Source organism: Triturus cristatus, chromosome 6 (genome assembly GCF_964204655.1).
Source record: "Triturus cristatus chromosome 6, aTriCri1.1, whole genome shotgun sequence".
NCBI classification, from domain to species: Eukaryota; Metazoa; Chordata; class Amphibia; order Caudata; family Salamandridae; genus Triturus; species Triturus cristatus.
Window position 1 is genome coordinate 156,313,138 of NC_140589.1, and position 19,311 is coordinate 156,332,448.

At 49.1% G+C, this 19,311-nt stretch overlaps 1 protein-coding gene across 2 annotated transcripts in view; it reads right to left on the bottom strand.

The window, feature by feature from the left end:
- Positions 1–11,836: 11,836 nt before the first annotated feature.
- Positions 11,837–19,311, bottom strand: part of LIN9 (lin-9 DREAM MuvB core complex component) — a 490,456-nt gene continuing 482,981 nt past the window's right edge. Inside the window, exon 15 of one of the 2 annotated variants that reach the window (XM_085610417.1) lies at positions 11,837–13,224. In XM_085610417.1, coding sequence (XP_085466543.1) covers positions 13,119–13,224 — 106 coding nt within the window. In that variant the 3' untranslated portion in view covers positions 11,837–13,118. The remainder of the gene's footprint in view (positions 13,225–19,311) is intronic. The other variant, XM_085610416.1, reaches the window with a different exon arrangement.

Sequence of the window (19,311 nt, forward strand, 5' to 3'; positions counted from 1 at the left end):
AGCAAACCACAAAAAAAGCTGCTTGTCCACCTAGTGTTCGTTAGTACATTTGATGTAACAGCTCAGCTCTCTTTTGGGGTCCATGAATCATTCTTCCTCCTTAGACAGGTGAAGCGTAGCATAGAATGTTGGAAGGGTGATGGTTCGACTAACGTGAAATGGTGTCACAACTCTTGATAAGAAGGAAGTTCGGCGTCCGCAGAAGCAGTTTGTCTCGTGTTCGGTGAGCTAACACAGAAAGCCTAAAGTTCACTCACTTGCCATGCCGAGGTGATGCGAGGAGGAACACAGTCTTGAGAGTGAAGAGCTGCAAGATGCAGATTTGAAGCGGTTCAAAGGTAGTGCACATCAAAATGTGGCATGACATAGAAAGGGAGGAAACAAGTGTTGGAGACCTTTCAAAAACGCATCACCACTGGTGAACTAAATACGGAGGGCTGGTCCAGCAACCGTAAACATGACTGAAGAGTCGAAAGGTACCCCACAACTGTGCCCAAAGCACAGCCTTGCCAGGCAAGTGACAAAACCAACAGAACATCACATAACTTTGATTGGAGGGGGTCAATCTGTCCTAAAGACAGTTGTATGCAGTTTTTGTCGAGGAACATTTGGCTGCCAACATGACACCAACCATCTCTGGGGGTAGGTCTAAGGCGTTCAGTTGTCACCGCTCAATCTCCATGCATAAAAGGTAGAAATTGAGAAGGCCTGGGTGCAAAACCCTACCATGTTCTCCTGGACCTGTCGGCCGCCTTCGACACGGTCTGCCACCGCACACTACGCACATGCCTCCAACGACGCCGGGATCCAAGAGAAGGCCCTGGACTGGACCACCTCCTTTCTCTGGCAGAACACAGAGCGTCCGCCTCCCCCTTCCGCTCCGAAGCCACCGAAATCTGCGGCGTACCCCAGGGCTCATCCCTACACTGTTTAACATCTACATGGCACCACTCGCCCACGTCGCCCGACTGCACGACCTCAACATAACCTCCTACGCAGATGACACCCAGCTGATCCTCTCCCCCACACCGCCAAAACCAACCTCCACGAAGGAATGAAAGCTGACGCCGATTGGATGAACAGCAGCTGACAGAAGCTGAACTCAGAGAAGACAGAGGTCCTCATCCTCGGATCCACCCCCTTGGCCTGGGACGACTCCTGGTGGCCGACTGCACTAGGAACTGCTCCATCACCCACCGACCACGCACGCAACCTAGGGGTCATCCTCGACTCCACCCTCTCCATGACAAAGCAGGTCAACGCCATCTCCTCCTCCTGCTTCAACACCCTCCGCATGCTCCGCAAGATCTACAAGTGAATCAACACCGAAATGAGAAGAACGGTCACCCAGGCCCTCGTCAGCAGCAAGTTGGACTACGGAAACACCCTCTACGCAGGAGCCCCGGCCAAACTCCTGAAACGACTTCAGCGCATTCAGAACGCCTCTGGTCACCTGATACTCGACACCCCAAGCCGCAGCCACATCACACCCCACCTGAGACCTGCACTGGCTCCCCGTCAACAAGAGGATAACCTTCAAGCTCCTCACCCACGCACACAAGGCACTCCAAAACACCGGACCAGCGTACCTCAACAGACGACTCAGCTTCAACACCTCCACCCGCCAGCTTCGCTCCGCCAACCTCGCTCTCGCCACAGTCCCCCGCATCCAAAGAGCGACCTCCGGCGGTAGATCATTCTCCCACCTCGCCGCCAAGACCTGGAACACCCTCCCTATCCACCTACGGCAGACCCAAGACCTGCTGGCCTTCAGTAGACTCCTCAAGACCTGGCTTTTTGAGCAGTAGCAGCCTTTCCTCCCCCCCCCCCCCACCCCCTCAAGCCCAGGAGTTCTGAATACAATACTCACCGTGCCCAATCCGGCGCCACCAGGATGACCTGGGCCTGGTCGTTTAGGGGAGGAGTGGTATGTGTGTAAAGGTGTATAGAAGTTCAGAGTTCCACTCTAGGCAGAATCTGTCCTCTAGTGAGAGGCCCTTTGGAAACTCCAACATTCAGAACTGATGTCATTTTGCGCTCTCGGCTGTGCCAAATAGATTGAGCCAAGGTTCTCTATTTGCAGAAGAGGCCTTACGCCACCTCTGGGTGTAATAGTTACTTCCAATCAGTTAGGAGTCAATAGCTGAGCTCATCGACCCTGGCATTCAAAAACCCTGCCTCGTGGTTCGACACCAGGAAGATACCTGGATAGTACAGCCATTTACAGAGGCGTAGTGCCTCCTAGCACAGGGTGCAAGAGCCCACACCGCCCTGCTTGCTACATTACCACATGGTGAAGGTGTTGTCAATGAGTACCCGCACCACCCTTCCTTTGAAGGACAAAAGGAAGTCTTTCAATGTTAAATGAATGGCACCCAGCTCCAGGAGGTTGATATAGAATCGGGCGTCTGCCAGAGTCCGGCCTCTTATCACCACCACTCCCGGTTGGCCGCCACAACCCAGAAGGAATGCATCATTCGCCACTCTCGATCAGGGATGGGTAGGGAGAGGTGTCTGCCGCTGACGCAAACACAGTCCAGTAACCACCACTGCAGATCTTTTATAAACTCCTCCGAGATCTGACTGTGGTTGGAGAGGTCCTCTCAAAGTTGGGCCCACTGAGATTTCAGATCACACTGCAGAGCCGGCGTATGACACCTGGCGTGCTTGTCCAGCAGGATGCAGGAGACCATCAGTCCCAACAACCTCAAAGTCGGCATCATTGAAATCCAAGACAAAGGCTGAAAGATCAGGATCATAGCCGGAATGTCCTGGACTCTCCTTTCCAGAGAAAAGGCATGACAACAAACCATCTCCAGATTGGCTCCAACATTTGAGATGGAGCCAGGTGTGACTTCCACACATTGATAGTGAACCCCAATGACGACAGATGGCTCGCTGCTTAATTTGAGCTGATGGTTGCAGGTGGGGGCACTGATTTGCTGGGGCCAGCACTTATTTCCCACATCAGATGTTTACAGAGTGCAAGAGAAAGACGGAGGAAGCGAAAGAGGGCAAACCCGACCCAGCAGGAGAGAGCAGGAATCTGCAAGAGTGAGAAAAGGGGGCAGGGAGTGTCTGGCAGTAGATTAAAGACTACCAGCCTTGGTATTCGGCGTACTGACATTTAATTGCCCGGCTGCCAGCTTCTGAGCAGAGTTTTGGGCATTGGCACTCTTTCTTTCACAAATTAAGCACTGGGTTTGCCATAGTCTGAAGGTCACTAACGACTGACTGGGACGAGCCTGCTTTTAACAACCCGTATTTAGGGTAGGAAAAGTCTGGGATTCCTGAACTCCAAAAGGTTGCTGCTAAAACTGGCACCACTTTAGTGAACCCTCGAGGGGCACTGGTGAGATGTAAGGGGAACATAGTGAACTGAAAATGCTCCTGTCTCACCACGGACTGCAGGTAGCACTGGTGGGCCTGCAGGACCGGTAAATGGAAACAGGCATCCTACAGGTCTAATGCCACCGTCCAGGGCCAGTGTGATCATCTTGAATTGTTCCTTCCGAGGAAAGTGTTACACTGGCACAGGCCCAAAATAGGACTAAGACTTCCATCCTTCTTTAGCACCAGAAAGTAGCAGGAATAACACCCACGACCTACTCCAGGCCAGCCAACCTCCCCATAGCCCCTTTGGCCAAAAGGGCTTGCTCATCCTGCCATAAGACGGATGGTCCTCAGTCAGATGATCTGGGAGGTATGGCGGAGTGGCAACAAAGGGCAAAGTCCACCCATTTTTGGATCATCTGTCTGATGAGATAATCTACCAACCCAGCAAAAATTGTCACGTCCGGCCTCCAACTGGGAGGCTGTGCTTCAAGGGCACACTAAAGCGGGAGGGATAACAGGCGGGAGCAGTGGACTGTTAGCCACGCTGACCCTGTCAGCAGGGGGCATGGCAAAACTGCTGGGCACCTTGCTGAGGCAGGGCAGATGCGGCTAGTACGGTGGAGCAGATAAGCCCAGGGAGCGTGCTGTAGCCATGCTATCCTTGAACCACTTCAGACCACAATTTGCCTTGATGCCAAACAGGAGAGTCCCGCCAAAGGCCAGGTCAATAAAGGATGATTGGACATTGGCTGAAAACCCAGTGGACTGCAGCCAGGCGTGGTGGCTAATGGTGACGCTAGTGCCAATGGCCCCACCCGATGGAATCAGTGGATTGCCTGGGAAACCAGAGCAGGGTTTGGCCCACAACTCCTAAAGGGTATCTATAAAGTACCTCACTGAAGGGCAAGAGGGGTGCAGTAGATGTTTGCTCTTCTGTTAAGACACTGGTTTTGATCTCTAAAGAGGGAAGCTGGAGGTCAAACATTGGCTGCCGTATGCATGACCTTGGCGAAAGAAGCACTCTCCTCAGTTGCAGGATCACGGAATGAGAGGAGTGCAAACTCAGGGGAAGTATCAAGGCCACTGGCGTTTTGACGGTCATATCAATTTTCTTTGTGGTATTCATCACTCAGCTTCATCAACCACATCATTATCGTTGTCCAAATCCATGCTAAATAATGAATGCATCGTTATTGTTCTTTCTTGTGGGGGTGGCAAGCCAAGTGGGGAAGGTGCAGCATCCATGATAGCCAAACGTGGCCTTGGTCAAGGTTGTAGCTGTGCCAACTCTAAGCCAGAGAGCACAATGGGCACTTCGTCTTCTGGCGTCTGAGTCGGCACTGGCGCAGAGGCTTTGGGAGCTGAAGAGGAGCATGACGATGGAAGCAGAATTGGAGCGGGAGACAGATGAGGTCTAGTGGTGAAGTTGGAGGGTCTACCTGGCATAGAGAGGGAATCCACTGACAATACCCCAGATGGAGGGCCTCTCAACTCCATGAGGCCCAAAGACATGCCAGAGGGAGTCTGTGCATGGCTTTGTGGAACTCTTCGATTTGCATCTGTGTTGCAGACGGCCCTAGAAACTCAGGTTGTGCCAGAACAGGTTGTAGGATAGGTTACAAAGCCAATCAACTTTGGGAACGAGATCGAGAGGCATTGTGATGCCTAACGCCTTCTCGGGACCATGTGAGTGGCGGGAAGAAGCCAAGCGTGCCTGATTTTTTTATTTGTTTCTTCGACTTACCCGAAGACTTGGAGCACTAAGACGACATACCTCATGAACAACTATTGCCACTTCCTAGACCGGCAACGGGACAGACCCTGCAGAGTCCTTTGATGCTTGATGACAGTTATGCTTGTGTTCTTATTTGGCCTTTGGGTTCATCAACGCGCAGTCACAGCAGAACTCGGAGTCGTGGCACGACACAGGCTCCAGAGGCAAACCTGATGAGGATCTGTCAGACATTTGTTTGCGACAGACCTTACAGAGTTTAAAACCTGTTGTTTTGTGAGGGTGGCATTTCCCTTGCCCGCTGTAAGTATTCTGGATGAAAAGGTGTCTCAAATAGATTGCTCTGGATCAGTGTCTGATAGCGTGGAAAGAAAGTAATGGATGTCAGCGAGCAGGAGCAGCACTTATATAGGCCCGCATGTCATTTCTGGAGCAGAACAGCATCAATCTGGAGCTTCACAGCGACACCCATCGGCACGCAGAGGTACTGCTCAAACGTTTCCCGATCCAGTCTGATGTCTGGGGACTATTCCAAAGGTGAGGGATCTGCGGTTAGATGTCTCTATCAGAAAAGCACACTTTCTGAGTAGTTTCACATTCATCCCAAGTTCAGCATGGACGTAGCACTCATTTTTAAAGAGTGATTAAACAAAAACTTAAACCTACAACTGCCACTGTGGGCAAGTCCTAAACCAGTAATGGGAATGTAGGTTTGTTATTAAAAAACCCAAATGGGCAGTATACATCATACATGCTTGAAGAACAAGTTACTTACCTTCGGTAACAATCTATCTGTAAGAGACATATATTGGTTATAGATTACTTACCTTAGAATTACCCCCTGGCGTCAGACTGGATCCGGAATTGTTTTTTCGTAGCAATACCCCTGCGCATCGGTCGATTCCGCGTTCGTCATCGTGATCGCCAGGATGACGTTGCGGTATCTACTTAGATGCCGCACTCACGCGCTGACGTCAGTTCTTTACACGACATTCCACGCCAGATGCACAGAGCCATGCAAGACACTGACCACTGGTGCACAAAGCTAGGTCCCTGAAAAGGAGTCCCTTACTCTAGAAGTCAGTTCGCAGAACGGGGAGGATGGGTGGGGCAGTAAGGAATCTATAACGAATATATGTATCTTACAGATATATCATTACTGAAGGTAATTAACTTGTTCACCCGAAAGAGACTATTAGTATAGATTCCTTACCTTTGAATAGATACCCCAGCAATACCAAATCCGGAGGTGGGTATGCGGACTAAGTTCACACCAGAAAATCCTGGAGAACTGAACGGCCAAAGAAGCCGTCTCTCCGGACTTGGCTGTCCAGGCAGTAGTGTTTTGTGAACGTGTGCAGGGATGCCCACGTGGCTGCCTGGCAAATGTCACTGAGGAGAACTCCACGTCCCAAGGCAGTAGTGGCTGCTGGGCGCGCAGTCCTACTGGAGGTTCCTTTTTTGCCAAGGAATTACAAATTTTAATGCAAAGAAAGATCCACCGAGAAATGGTATGTTTTTGCACGGCCCAACCTTTCTTGGCACCCACATAGCCAACAAAGAGTTGGTCATCCACCCTGAATGGTCTTGTGCGATCCAGACAGAAAGATAGCGCACGTTTTGGATTCAGGTGGTGGAGCCTCTTCCTCCTTTGAAGGATGTGGGGGCGGGAAGAAGGTGGGCAAAGTGATGGTCTGTCCAATGTGGAAAGAAGCAACCATTTTGTGGAGAAAAGAAGGTCTAGTTCCAAGGACAACCATTGTCCGGATGAACAGCAAGGAAAGGAGACTTAGAAGACAGAGCCTGAAGCTCACTCACCCTGCGAGCAGAGGTGATGGCAACCAGAGAAGCAGTTTTTAAAGTCATGCATCTGAGAGGACAATTATGTAGCAGCTCGAAAGGAGCACACATAAGGTACGTCAAGATCAAGTTCAAGTCCCACTGTGGCATTACGAAAGGAATTGGAGGAAAGAGTTGAGTAATGCCCTTAAGAAATCTATTTACAATAGGGGACTGATCAGGAAGCCTGAGAAATGCTGAAATGGTTGATAGATAGCCCTGAAGGGTGCCCAGAGCAGAGCCCTGCTGGCCCAAGGAAAGGAGGAACAATAGAACCTCAGAAAGAGGGGCAGAAAGGGGGTCCACAGCCTTCGCGGTGCACCATGCCACAAATTTGTTCTATCTACAGGCGTATACCGTTTTAGTGGAGGGACGCCTGGCTGCCAAGATAACATTACACACTTCAGGAGGAAGGTCGAAAGCTGTCAACTGTCACTGCTCAATCTCCATAAAAGGAGGTGGAGGCTGGATAGGTTTGAATGGAGGACCATCCCCTGCTGCTGCGACAGAAGATCCTCTCGAAGAGGCAGTCTGATCGCTGGCCATGTGTAAGAGCTCGGGATACCGGACTGTTCGTGCCCAAACCGGAGCCACAAGAATGACTTGGGCCCAATCGCGCTTCATCTTCTTCAGCACTTTGGGCAGAAGTAGTAAAGCGGAAAGGCGTAGAGAAGAACGTAACTCCACTCGTGACAAAAAGCGTCGCCAAGCGAGTGCCGCCTTGGAAATTCCAACGCGCAGAACTACGGACATTGCGCTTTCTCCTTCGGTGACAGATACATCTAACCAAGGCTCTCCCCACTGCTGAAAGAGACCTTGCACCACCTCTGAGTGAAGACGCCATTTGTGATCCATCATGCACCTGCGGCTGAGTTCGTCCGCCCTGGCATTCAGTGAACCCGCCAGGTGTTGAACCACCAGAGATATGGCCTGATGTTCCAGCCATGTCCAAAGGCGGAGAGGCTCTTCACATAGGGTCCACTACCCCACCCCGCCCTGTTTGTTGCAGTACCACATGGAAGTGGCAGTGAACACCTGCACTACTCTTTCCCGGACCGAGATAAGGAATGCCTTCAGTGTAAGACTGGTCACCCGGAGCTCCAGAAGGTTGATGTGGAGCCCGGACTGCGCCAGAGTCCAGAGGCTTCTGATCTCAGCTTCTCCCATGTGGCCGCCCCACCCCAGAAGTGATGCATCTGTTACCACTGTGAACTCTGGTTGGGGAAGAGAGAGGGATCTGCTGTTGACCCAATCATGGTTTGTTAGCTACCACTGCAATTGGTGTGCAGTGTCCTCCGAGATCTGGATGCAATCAGAAAGATTACTCGGAGGCTGAGCCCACTGGAACTTCGGGTCCCACTGCAGAGCCCGCATATGCCGCCTGGCATGATCCACCAGCAGGTTGCAGGAGGCCATGAGGCCCAGCAGCCTCAGGGTCATTCTTACCGAAACACGGGATAGATGCTAAAAGATCGGAATCATAGCCCAAATATCCTGGAGTCCCTGTTCTGGAGGATAAGCCCGAAACTGCATTGTATCCAGAACCGCTCCGATGAAAAGGACCTTCTGAGAGGGAATCAGGTGTGACTTTGGTACGTTGATAGTGAACCCCAGTGAATGCAGGAGGTCTGCCGGAGTTTGGAGGTGGGAGACGACAGCCTGGGGTGAGCCCGCCTTCAACAGCTAGTCGTTGAGATAGGGGAAGACTGGAACCCCTGATGTGTGCAGATGAGCTGCAACCACCGCCATCACTTTCGTGAACACCAGAGGGGCGCTGGTAAGGCCAAAGGGGAGCACAGTAAACTGAAAATGGTTGTGGCCTACCGTGAACTGTAGGGAACGCCTGTGGGCTGGTAGGACGGGGATGTGGAAATAGGCGGGGATGTGGAACTAGGCGGGGATGTGGAACTAGGCGTCCGGCAAGTCCAACGCTACCATCCAGTCTCCAGGGTCGAGAGCAGACAGAACCTGAGCCAATGTCAACATCTTGAACTTCTCCTTCCGGAGGAAGCGGTTGACGTCCCTGAGATCTAAGATAGAACACAGTCCTTTGTCATTCTTGGGCACCAGAAAGTAGTGGGAGTAGCAACCACGACCTACTTCTGGCACAGGGATGCACTTGATGGCTCCCTTGGCCAAGAGAGCCATAACTTTCTGGCAGAGATGGGCCAAGTGAACCTCCAACATGCGATGGTGTACGTGGCATGGATGGAGGGGTAGTCTCGAAGGGGAGGGAGAAGCCCCGTTGGACTATCTGCAAAACCCACCTGACATGATGTTCTGTCAGTGGGTAAGGTGACGGCGCTTCCTGCCACCCACTGGCAACTGGTGGCCCTGGTGGGTCAGACTAGGAAGGTTTAGAGGCTGCTGCAGAGAGGGCACCGGTGGATTGGCCAGCCCGCTGGCCCCGTGACTCACGATGTTGGGTCGCACGTCCCCGGCCGCGCAGAGGCTGAACAGTTTGCGCAGGCCTGTGGCTCTGGGCGGAACGTGGTGGGACACCCCTTCTGTAGCCACGAAAGGTGCGAAAAACAGACTGCGCGGGACGAAAGGTGGTAGCGAGGCCCAAGGATCTGGCCGTAGCCCTAGAATCCTTAAAGCGCTCGAGCGCGTTGTCCGCTTTGTCGCCAAACAAGCGATAGCCATCAAGGGGCATGTCCAAAAGAGTCGATTGGACGTCGCCCGAAAAGCCAGTGGACCTCATCCAGGTGCAGCAGTCAGGGCTACTGACGTTGAAATCGTTCGGCCTAGCGAGTCGGCGGTGTCTAGTTCACACCTAATGGCGAATTTTTCTGTATTTCGGCCCTCTGCAACTGCACGGGAGAGAGTGTCCCAGGCCTCCTCCGGACACTGTGGCAGCACTTGCCCAACAGTGTCCCAAACAGAGTGGGTGTAAAGGCCCAAAAGACATGTGGGGTTCACCGACCGCAGTCCCAAGCTGGCGAAAGAAAACATCTTCCCAAGATGATCCAGCTTTTTGGATTCCCTATTTGGGGGAGCAGTAGGGAATGCACCCTTAGAAGTAGAGGTTTGAACCACCAAGCTCTCAGGGGTAGGGTATTGGGAGAGGAAAATGGGGTCGCCAGGGGCCGGGTGGAGGCGTCTGCCAATAATTCTATCCACAGGAGCCCCTGTATTGGGCTTGGACCAGGTGCCCAGAAGGATGTCAGTGAGGGCCTCATTGAATGGCAGCAGGGGCTCTGAAGAGGCTGCTGCCGGTTGCAGCACCTCGGTCAGAAGGTTGGCCCGGACCGCCACCGTAGGAAGCACAGGGTTCAAGGCCTCAGCCGCTCTGCGCAACACCACTGCGTATGATGCACCCTCCTCCGTAGCCACGGTAGGGGGAGAAAACATACCAAGGTCTGGTGAGGTGTCCAGACCACTGGCATCACCAAAATCCTCTCTCCAGTCCGGTTCACTCAACTGGTCTGCTAGAGGGTCAACAGACCCCTCCCAGTCCTCCTCACTCTCATCTGGCTGCCACTCAGGGTGAAAGGGAATGCCAGGAAAGAACAGGGGTACAAACGTACCGGTCAGCGTCGGATCCGGCGTCGGTTCAGCTTCCTGTCCAGGTCAGGGTGGAGGCCGGGGCCGACTCTGGCTGGGGACACACCAGCGTCCGAGGGGGCGGTGGATTCGACACCGGAGGTGTCGTAAGGTCGACTGGCACTGATCCAGATCTAGGCCTGGATCCCTGGGACCCTGTGGCACCGTGGCTGGAGTCGCCGGGTTAGAAGGCCTAGAACCCCCAGCCAAGTCCGCGGGGCTCAAAGCCACGCTGGCAGAGTCGGGCTGCCCAAAGATGGAGTGGAGGGCTTCATAGAAGCTACGAAATTGGACAGGAGTCGCTCCGGCTCCCGGGAAGGGAGGGAGGCTTGGAGCCAACCTAACGTGCTCAGCGGGAGGAGCTGGACGACTACCTTCCGCATCCTGTGTTGCGTCGGCTGACGGATGGGGAGAACGCGAAGAGCGACCATGCTTCTTTGACTTCTTTTTGTGCTTTCGTACCCGAAGACAAAGACTTCAACGAGGAGTGGCTTTGCGAACGTGCCCGCGACCTCCCTCTGGACTGGGACTACGAGCGACACGGAGCGGACTGCCAGGCCTCGAGAAGCTTTCGGGACCGCTCCCGCAAAGACTTCTGGTTCATGGCCCGGCAGTCGGAGCACGACTTCGGGTTGTGGTCACACTTCACGCACCAAAGGCACACGAGGTGCGGGTCCGTAACCGACACCAATTTGTGACAGAAGTCACAAGCCTTGAAGCCAGTCAGATGTGACATTCCTGCGTGCACCAGGAGTCAACATGACTCGAAAAGAAGTCGACAAAAGTCGAAAAATAGTAGTCAAAAAGTGACTAGAGGTACCGCTCTCTCCGGATCTGCGCTGGCTGGCACGGAAAAAGAAAGAACTGACGTCAGCGCGCGTGGGCGGCGGGTAAGTAGATACCGCGAAGTCACCCCGGTGATCATGCCAGTCGATCGACGCGCAGGGGTACTGGTATGAAATAAATTCTCTGGGTCCAGTCTGACGCCTAGGGGTAATTCCAAGGTAGGGAATCTATAACTAATATCTCTTTCAGATATATTAGTCAAAAAGTGACTTGAGGTACTGCTCTCTCCGGATCCGTGCTGGCTGGCGCAGAAAAAGAAAATACTGACGCCAGCGTGTGAGGGCGGCGTCTAAGTAGATACTGCGACGTCCTCCCGGTGATCATGACAATGAACGTGGAGTCGACTGATACCACCTACCGACGCGCATGGGTACTGCTACGAATAAAAAATTGTCTAGATATAGTGATGCCTGGGGGTAATTCTAAGGTAAGGAATCTATAACTAATAGTCTCTTTCAGATAGGCAACTTTTAGTTGGACTCTACTTACTGGATGTATCCTTCACTCATCATGTTGCAATTATGTTTCTGAAAATCATTGACCAGTTTTTTAGGCATTTTTATTCTGAATTACAAATTTCAGTGAGAATAAAAGATTTATGAACTTCTTAATTAACGTAACAGGTTTATGTAAATACAAATTCCGAACTAAGAGTTTGCTGTGGCACAATACCAACAAAAGATACATAAGCCTTTCTTTTAAACTATACAAAATTTTCAAATTGAAAATAATTCCGTTTTAAATTTTCTTTATACATTAACATATAAAAAACCCCATTTCATGAGGCATCTAAAAGAACACCTCTACAGCTATCTTCTAAACTCCAAATTGGAAAACAGTTTATTACACTGAAGCCTTTAATATTCTATATTAAACAAACAATCCAATACACACTTTTTTACAAGATGGACATTCCAGGATACACTATTATGCTAGTTTGTACACTTTTCAGCTCCGAACACTGGTTGTCCTGGGTTTTTCTGCATCTTTCTATATAAAAGCACTTTCTTCGTCCCATTCAATGACAATGTTGGGCGACAGCAACAAGCTGTTTAGCTTAAAACATGTGCAAATAAAGAAAATGGTCTCTTATTTCCGAGTCTTTTGCATAACTGTAGCGAGGAGCAAAACAAAGTCAAGAATGGTTAGCCCTGAAAGGGGGTTGAGGGAGGTAATGGGAGAAAGCTACATCTTCAAATGTAGCTTTTGTCTTGGGAGATCTTGGCTACTTTCCTTTGATAGCCACAAATTGTAATGTTTCTTTGCAAGTTTATCAGAAAATTACTGATACCGGTTGCCTACACAAGTGTCATCCACTGGATAGTCCGTTCTGCCCATGGTCTCTTTCTGAACTGCTTTTCCAACATCAGCAGCACATACACAGTTCCCATTTCCATCACTCGGGCGCTCTTCTTTGCTTCAACTTGCGAGCAAATCCCACTGGTGACTGATGCACAAGCTCTGCCGCTCCTGTCCCTTCTGCAACAATACAGAACTATAGGGTGTCTCCAATCTATTTTCCATTTTGTTTTCCAATAAAGGTAGGCACACCTACGTCATGAATAATTAAGAAACATACTTGCTAAAATGGTAGGCAACCCATTGCAAAACGAAGGAACAAGAATGAGAACTTAATGCTTGGTCAGGAACTCCAATTTCTCCTGAGGCAGAGAAGATCTCCAAGGAACAAAAGAGAACTTTGATCTTCTTTCGTTATCTCCTTTTCAACCATGACTCAATATTTGGCGCCATAAGCCTCAATGTAAAGGGATTTTCCCAGAGTATGTGCAGCACAAATGCAACAATGACGTCTGTCCTTTCAGTCTCTGTTGGTGTTATTAGCTGCAAAGGCATGCAAATTTCCCATCTGACTCAGGCCACTCTGAATATGTGCGACATGGATCTCCACATTGTTTTGAAAACAACTAGAGGGATGGAAGAAGAAAAAACCATTAGACACAAATTATGAAGCTTATCACAATATATGTATATGCTGCATGCATCTAATGAATGCTAACTGGGAGGAGTAACCATGTTGTGTTATGCCCAGTTCGATGTGCTGACTGCTGAAGGTAAAATTGGTGAACCTAAAACCAGTTGACCACTATCACAAAGGAAATTAATGACCCAATAACAACACTGATGTAATCTGATGCTTTCATGTTTGTTTAATCAGCTCCAACTAATTGGCTGGAAACAGGACTTTTGGCAATTCAGTTTTCATGAGTAATGCCCAATATGCCTTAGGTTTTCATATACAGCATGCCATTTGCAATTAAGAAGTTCCCAGATTAAATTAGCAGCTCAGCATTTGATTGTCTATCTCTTTCCTATTGTACCAGAAACCTGGTTTCACTCAAAAGTAATAAAAATGTGTTAAAAGAAAATGAAGGGGTGTAGCTGCTCATGTAAGGCACCGGCAGTCTTTTGCTTGAGATTATACACAATTTATTTCCTTTCAGCCTACACTTTAGATCAAACAACCGGTTTGAAAGCAACTGCCAAGCAATTCGTTAGCTGTTCGAGGCTCCTGGATTATCGCTGTTGGTGAATATGCAATTCTAAAGCTAAAAGTTACATTTTAAGGTGAGTACAGGAAAACTTTCTTTCACTCCTATACCCCATGTGCATTGTCGGTACAATTGAGTTGGAACTCCACACAGATGGATAGTTTACCAGAGTGATAGACCCAGCAATCTCAAATACCAAGCACTGGCAAAGTCAATTGGTCTCGCCTATGCGAGAGCTATTGGCTTTGGCAAAGTGTTTTAGCCCTTATGTACACAAGTGTGGCTGCTGTTAAGCATGCCTAAAAGTCAGTGGCGTGGGGTAGAACTGAATGGGGTACATTGGAGTGAAGGGAAGGGGTAGATTGCCGCAAATTGGAGTGGGGGAGTTGGGTAGATTAGCGTGGTAGATTGAATCGGGGTAGATGGATAGAGTGGAGTAGATTGGAGTGGGGAGGTTGCAGTAGGGTAGATCAGGGTAGACTGGGCTATATTGGGGCAGGCTGCAGCGGAGTGGGATATATTGGGGTAGATTGAATTGGGATAGATCGGGGTGGGGTGGAGGTAGAGTGGGGTTGAGTAGATTGGGGTAGAGTGGAGTAGAATGGAGGGCAGTAGATTGGGATAGAGTGGAGTGGGGTAGACTGGAATGTGGGAGTCGGGTAGATTGAACTGGGGTAGATCAGGGTGGGGTAAATTGAAGTGGTGTTCGGGGAACAGTAGAGTGGTCTATATTGGGGTTGATTGGAGTGGAGTAAATTGTGGAAAAGTGGGGTAAAGTGGATTGGGGAGGGGTGGGGTCGATTGGAGTGGAGACGAGAAGATTGGAGTGGGGTAGATTATGGTGAATTGGGGTAGATTTGAGTGGGATAAATTGGGTGGATTATGGTAGGGTAGATTGGAGTGAGGTGGTGTAGAGTATAGTGGAGTGGGGTAGATTGTAGTGAGAAGTGGGGTCATTTGGTGTGGGGTAGTTTGGGGTAGAGTGAAGTATGTTTAGATTGGGGGAGTGCGGTAGATTGGGATGGGGTAGTGTGGATAGGAATGGAGTAGATTGCAGTGGGGTAGATTAGAGTGTGGTGGTCTGGATGGGCTAGATTGGAGTAGGGGAGTTTGGGGTGGAGTGGGCTGGGGTAGATTGAAGTGGGGTGAAGTGGGAAAAATTGGACTGAGTGGGGTAGATTTGGGTGGTATGTGGTAGACAGGAGTAGATTGGTTAGAGTGGAATGGAGTGCAGTAACTGGGGTGGAGTGGATTAGATTGGGTGGATTGGAGTGGGATGATTGGAATAGGGTCGATTGGTGTACAGTGGAGTAGGGAAGATTGGAGTGTGGTGGAGTGCAGTTGGATAGATTGGAGCGGAGTCAAGAGTGGAGTGAGATAGACTGGGGAAGAGTAGAGTGGGGTAGATTAGGGTGGAGTGGAGTGGGGTAGATTGGGGGATTAGAGTAGGGAAGATTGGAATGGATTGGGGTGGCCAAGAGTGGGGTAGATTTGAGAAGGAAAATTGGAGTGGGGTAGACTGGAGTGGCGTGGAATAGATTGGAGTGGGGTCGGGAAGATTGCAGTGGAATTGGGTAAATTGGGGTAGACTGAGGAAGTGTGGGGTAGATTGGAGTGCTGTAGATGGGATAGATTGGAGTAGAGTACAAAGGGGTTGATGGGGAGGGGTAGATTGTGGTGGAGTGGGTTGGGGTAGATGGGGTGGAGTGTGCTAGATTAGATTAGAGTAGAGTGGGATAGATTATGGTAAATTGTAGTGGGATGGATTATGGTAGATTGTGGTGGGGTAGATTTTGGGTAGATTGTAGTGGGGTAGATGTGGTAGACTGAGTGGGATAGATTAAAGAGGAGTTGGATAGACTGCAGAAGAATTTGGAACGGAGTGGGGTTATTTGGAGTGGGGTAAACTGGAATGGAGTGGGGTAAACTGGGGAAGACTGGAGTGGAGTGGGTAGACTGGAGTGAGGTGGAGTGGGGTAAATTGGGGAGGGGTGGAGTGAGATATATTGGAGCAGAGTGGGGTAGGGTGGGGTTAATTGGGTTAGATTGAGTGGGGTGGGGTAGACTGGAGTGAAGTAGATTGCGCTGGAGTGGGGAAGGTTGGAGTGGGGTAGAATGTAGTGAAGAGGGATAGATTGTAGTGGGGTAGATTGTAGTGGAGAGTGGTAGATTCGATCATAGTGGAGTATGGACAGACTGGACTAGAGTGGGTTAGATTGGGGTGGGTAAATTGGAGAGGGGTAGATTGGAGTGTAGTGGGGTAGATTGGAGCGTAGTGTGGTAGATTGGGTGGAGTGTGGTAGATTGGGTGGAGTGGGTGGAGTGGGGTAGACTGGAGGGGAGTAAATTGGGGTAGATTGTAGCGGGGTGGGGTAGACTCGGGTACATTGGAGGGGAGAGGGATAGATTGGAGTGGGGTAAGTGGTGTTGAGTGGGTTGGAGTGGTGTTCTGTGTAGGGGAGTGACTGGCGTAGATTGGAGTGGCATGGCACGTCGTAGAGTGGGGGGGCATAGAGTGGAATGGCATGCCGTGGAGTGTCGTCGAGTGGAGTGTCGTCGATTGGAGTGGAGTGTCGTCGATTGGAGTGGAGTGTCGTAGAGTGGAGTGGCATAGAGTGGAGGGGTGTGCAGTGGAGTAGTATGGAGTATGCATGGTGTGGTAGCACACTGCCATTACAGACAACACATTTTCAAATGAAGAGACCATCACATTTGCATCGAAATACGGTTTCACTGCACACAAACGATAATGTGTGCAAATGTTATCGCCTAGTGTATTTTTTTTTTTTAAACAAACTTTGTCTTTTCCATGTTGCACAGTATATCCGCTGACCGCGGCACAAAAAAACACAAAGCACAATCATTTTAATGCATCACATTGCATACCCTGCAGTTATCGCCTAGTGTATTGATGTGTTTTGATCGTATTCAAATATTTGTTTCCACCATACTTCAGAATTACACAAATGTGCTTCATTTGTATTTATTCTGATACATCAGCACAGTTCATTTTTTTATGTGCTTGAAAAAAAAACATCCCACACTCTTCTCTTACATGGAAACTCAGCAGGATTGCCACAAATTCTCTCATTTTGAAGTCAGAGGAAGAAAAGTAAAAACCAAGCTCCCTCAGAAGAAAGAGCTTGACATTTAACCTCTACCTTTGAATGCACAGCAAATGTGACAAGATAGGAACAAGAAAGTGAGTTTGTGTAAGAATACAGTAAACCGGATTTGAGCAATGAGAGGGACAAACTCAAGCTGGACAGCCTAAAGCAAACAAAGCTAGCAAATAGAAAGCCAGAAAATGTGAGTTACAAACCACAAAGCATACGGTAAGGAATAGTCAGAATGCATTCCTAGGTCAGCTTTCTGAATGTCCCCAAGATGTCTTTAGCAAACCAGACCTAAAAACGATTGTCCATTTAAACAGAGCACATGTGGCTGAACTTAATTAGAAAGTTGAATGGAATGTGGCAAAGATGGATTTTCCAACTGATATACTATGAAGAAAAGAAAATTTCCTCCTTGAGTATGAAATTTGGACAGGGCTAGCTAAGACACATCACCAGTAACCAGGATGAACCTCAGAAGAAGCTAATCGAAAAGAGGCAGTGATACAAAGATCCTTCTGTTCTGGCTAGAAGATTTGGACAAACAGAAAGGACTTGTATATATCTTCTTGCAAAAAAAAAAAAGATTGAAAAAACAAATGCGACATTGTCTGACTGAACCATCTATGACATACATTGCTTTAAAATTAATAACTCAAAAGGTTTGGGAGGAAAATGTAAATAGGGGGCCTGCCCTCGCACTAATCAAGGACAATGAGGAGCAGTAAAGGGAGTTAGGAATCTGAGGGTTTCTCCTGCCAATGAATGGGGAGATGTGTTAAGCACGCAGCTACTCCAGAGAGTATCACAGCGCTACAACTGTACAGGCAAGCTCACTAGCCAAGCTATAAGCTCTCTGGCCTTCCAAAACAAACAAAATAAGTTTTATTCGCATTGCACTGGAGATGACTCTTAAGCATCCATGGTAAAACATCTTTCACGCACGCAGCGAAGGATGAAGCTTTGTCTTTGTGATTCAAAATATTGGCTAATGGCGTCATGTAGGTGTTATAATAAAGTGGGGCCCAGGGAAGAGCATGTTGCACTCCATACACAAGCTTCTTTCCAAATGAGGAATAGGGTGCAAGCCATATCTCTTGTTCTCTTCCTTTCAGGAAGGATTTAAACCAACCCCAGGCTGAACCACCAATACCTAGCTCAGCCATCCGCTGCAATAGGACGGTATACGACAGGGTGTCAAAAGGCGCAGACAGATTAAGCAAAATCTGGACTGCGCTTTTTCCCCTCACTCAAAACAGATTTAATTGTTTATCACCTGAAGGACGACAGTTTCAGTGCTGTGCTGTGGATGAAAGACTGACTGAGTAAGAAGAAGGACGTTATCTGTCTCCAAATAGTTGGAAAGCTGATTAACAAACCTTTCCAGCATTTTGGTGATCGTAGGCAACAGAGAGATGGCGCAATAGTTGGACAAGATAGCAGATACTGCAGACTTTTTTTATTTTTTTTTAAGAGTGGGTTAAGTTTAGTCCTCGTCCAACAAGTAGCAACCTAAGCGGACTCTAATGAACAATTAAGCTTGGTAGGATCAGGGGGCAATAGAATCTGCATATAACCTAAATATGCCTGGAGGGTCGGATCAGTAGGGGAGTCAGATTAACAATGAAGCAGAGCCTGTGAGTTTGTGCCAAATAAATAGGCCCAGGTTATTCAGAGAGCACAACAAAATAGGTTTTGCTCCCAAATCTTCCGCCCCAAAAGAACCAAACTGAGACGCTGAAGTAAAACCCTCATGAATCCATACTCCAGTCACCGACAAAGTTTTGTTTTTTTAAATTTGTTTATTAGATTTTGAATAAACAAAATACAATATACAGTAGCGTATCAAACAATGTACCCATCCCCAACGCACCCCATGGCAATGAGATAGCATCCATCACTACAAGGACATGTGCAGCATAAAGAGAGTATGGTGGCACACAATAAGCAATAAAGAATGAGACATTAGCAGTCCTGTCAAGCGCGAAGCACAGAGCAACCTGTAACTAAACATGGCATTACTGATCAGGGTGGTTTAGCAGATAAACAGTCAATGGGGCCCAAAAATCTTTAGGTCGGGAAGCCTCAGGTATTTTCTCAGCATAAGCTTCCAACTGATCCCTACAATAGAGTAAATCATGCATCCATTTCTTAACAGCCCTGACGCATGCCCTGCTAAATGGGGAAGGAGAAGATCCACGCATTGACTCGCACCCATGCCAGCGGTTCCGCATACAGCACCCGTATCCATTGTAGAAAACGGGGGTAATCCCATCTTAGTAAAGTCCCCTCTTAAGGGAGTCAAAAGCCTTTGCTGGATTCAACAACACAGCAACTGCCTGGAAGTCGGGGTCAAATTAATGCAGTGTGGAAAATAGCATACGCAAAT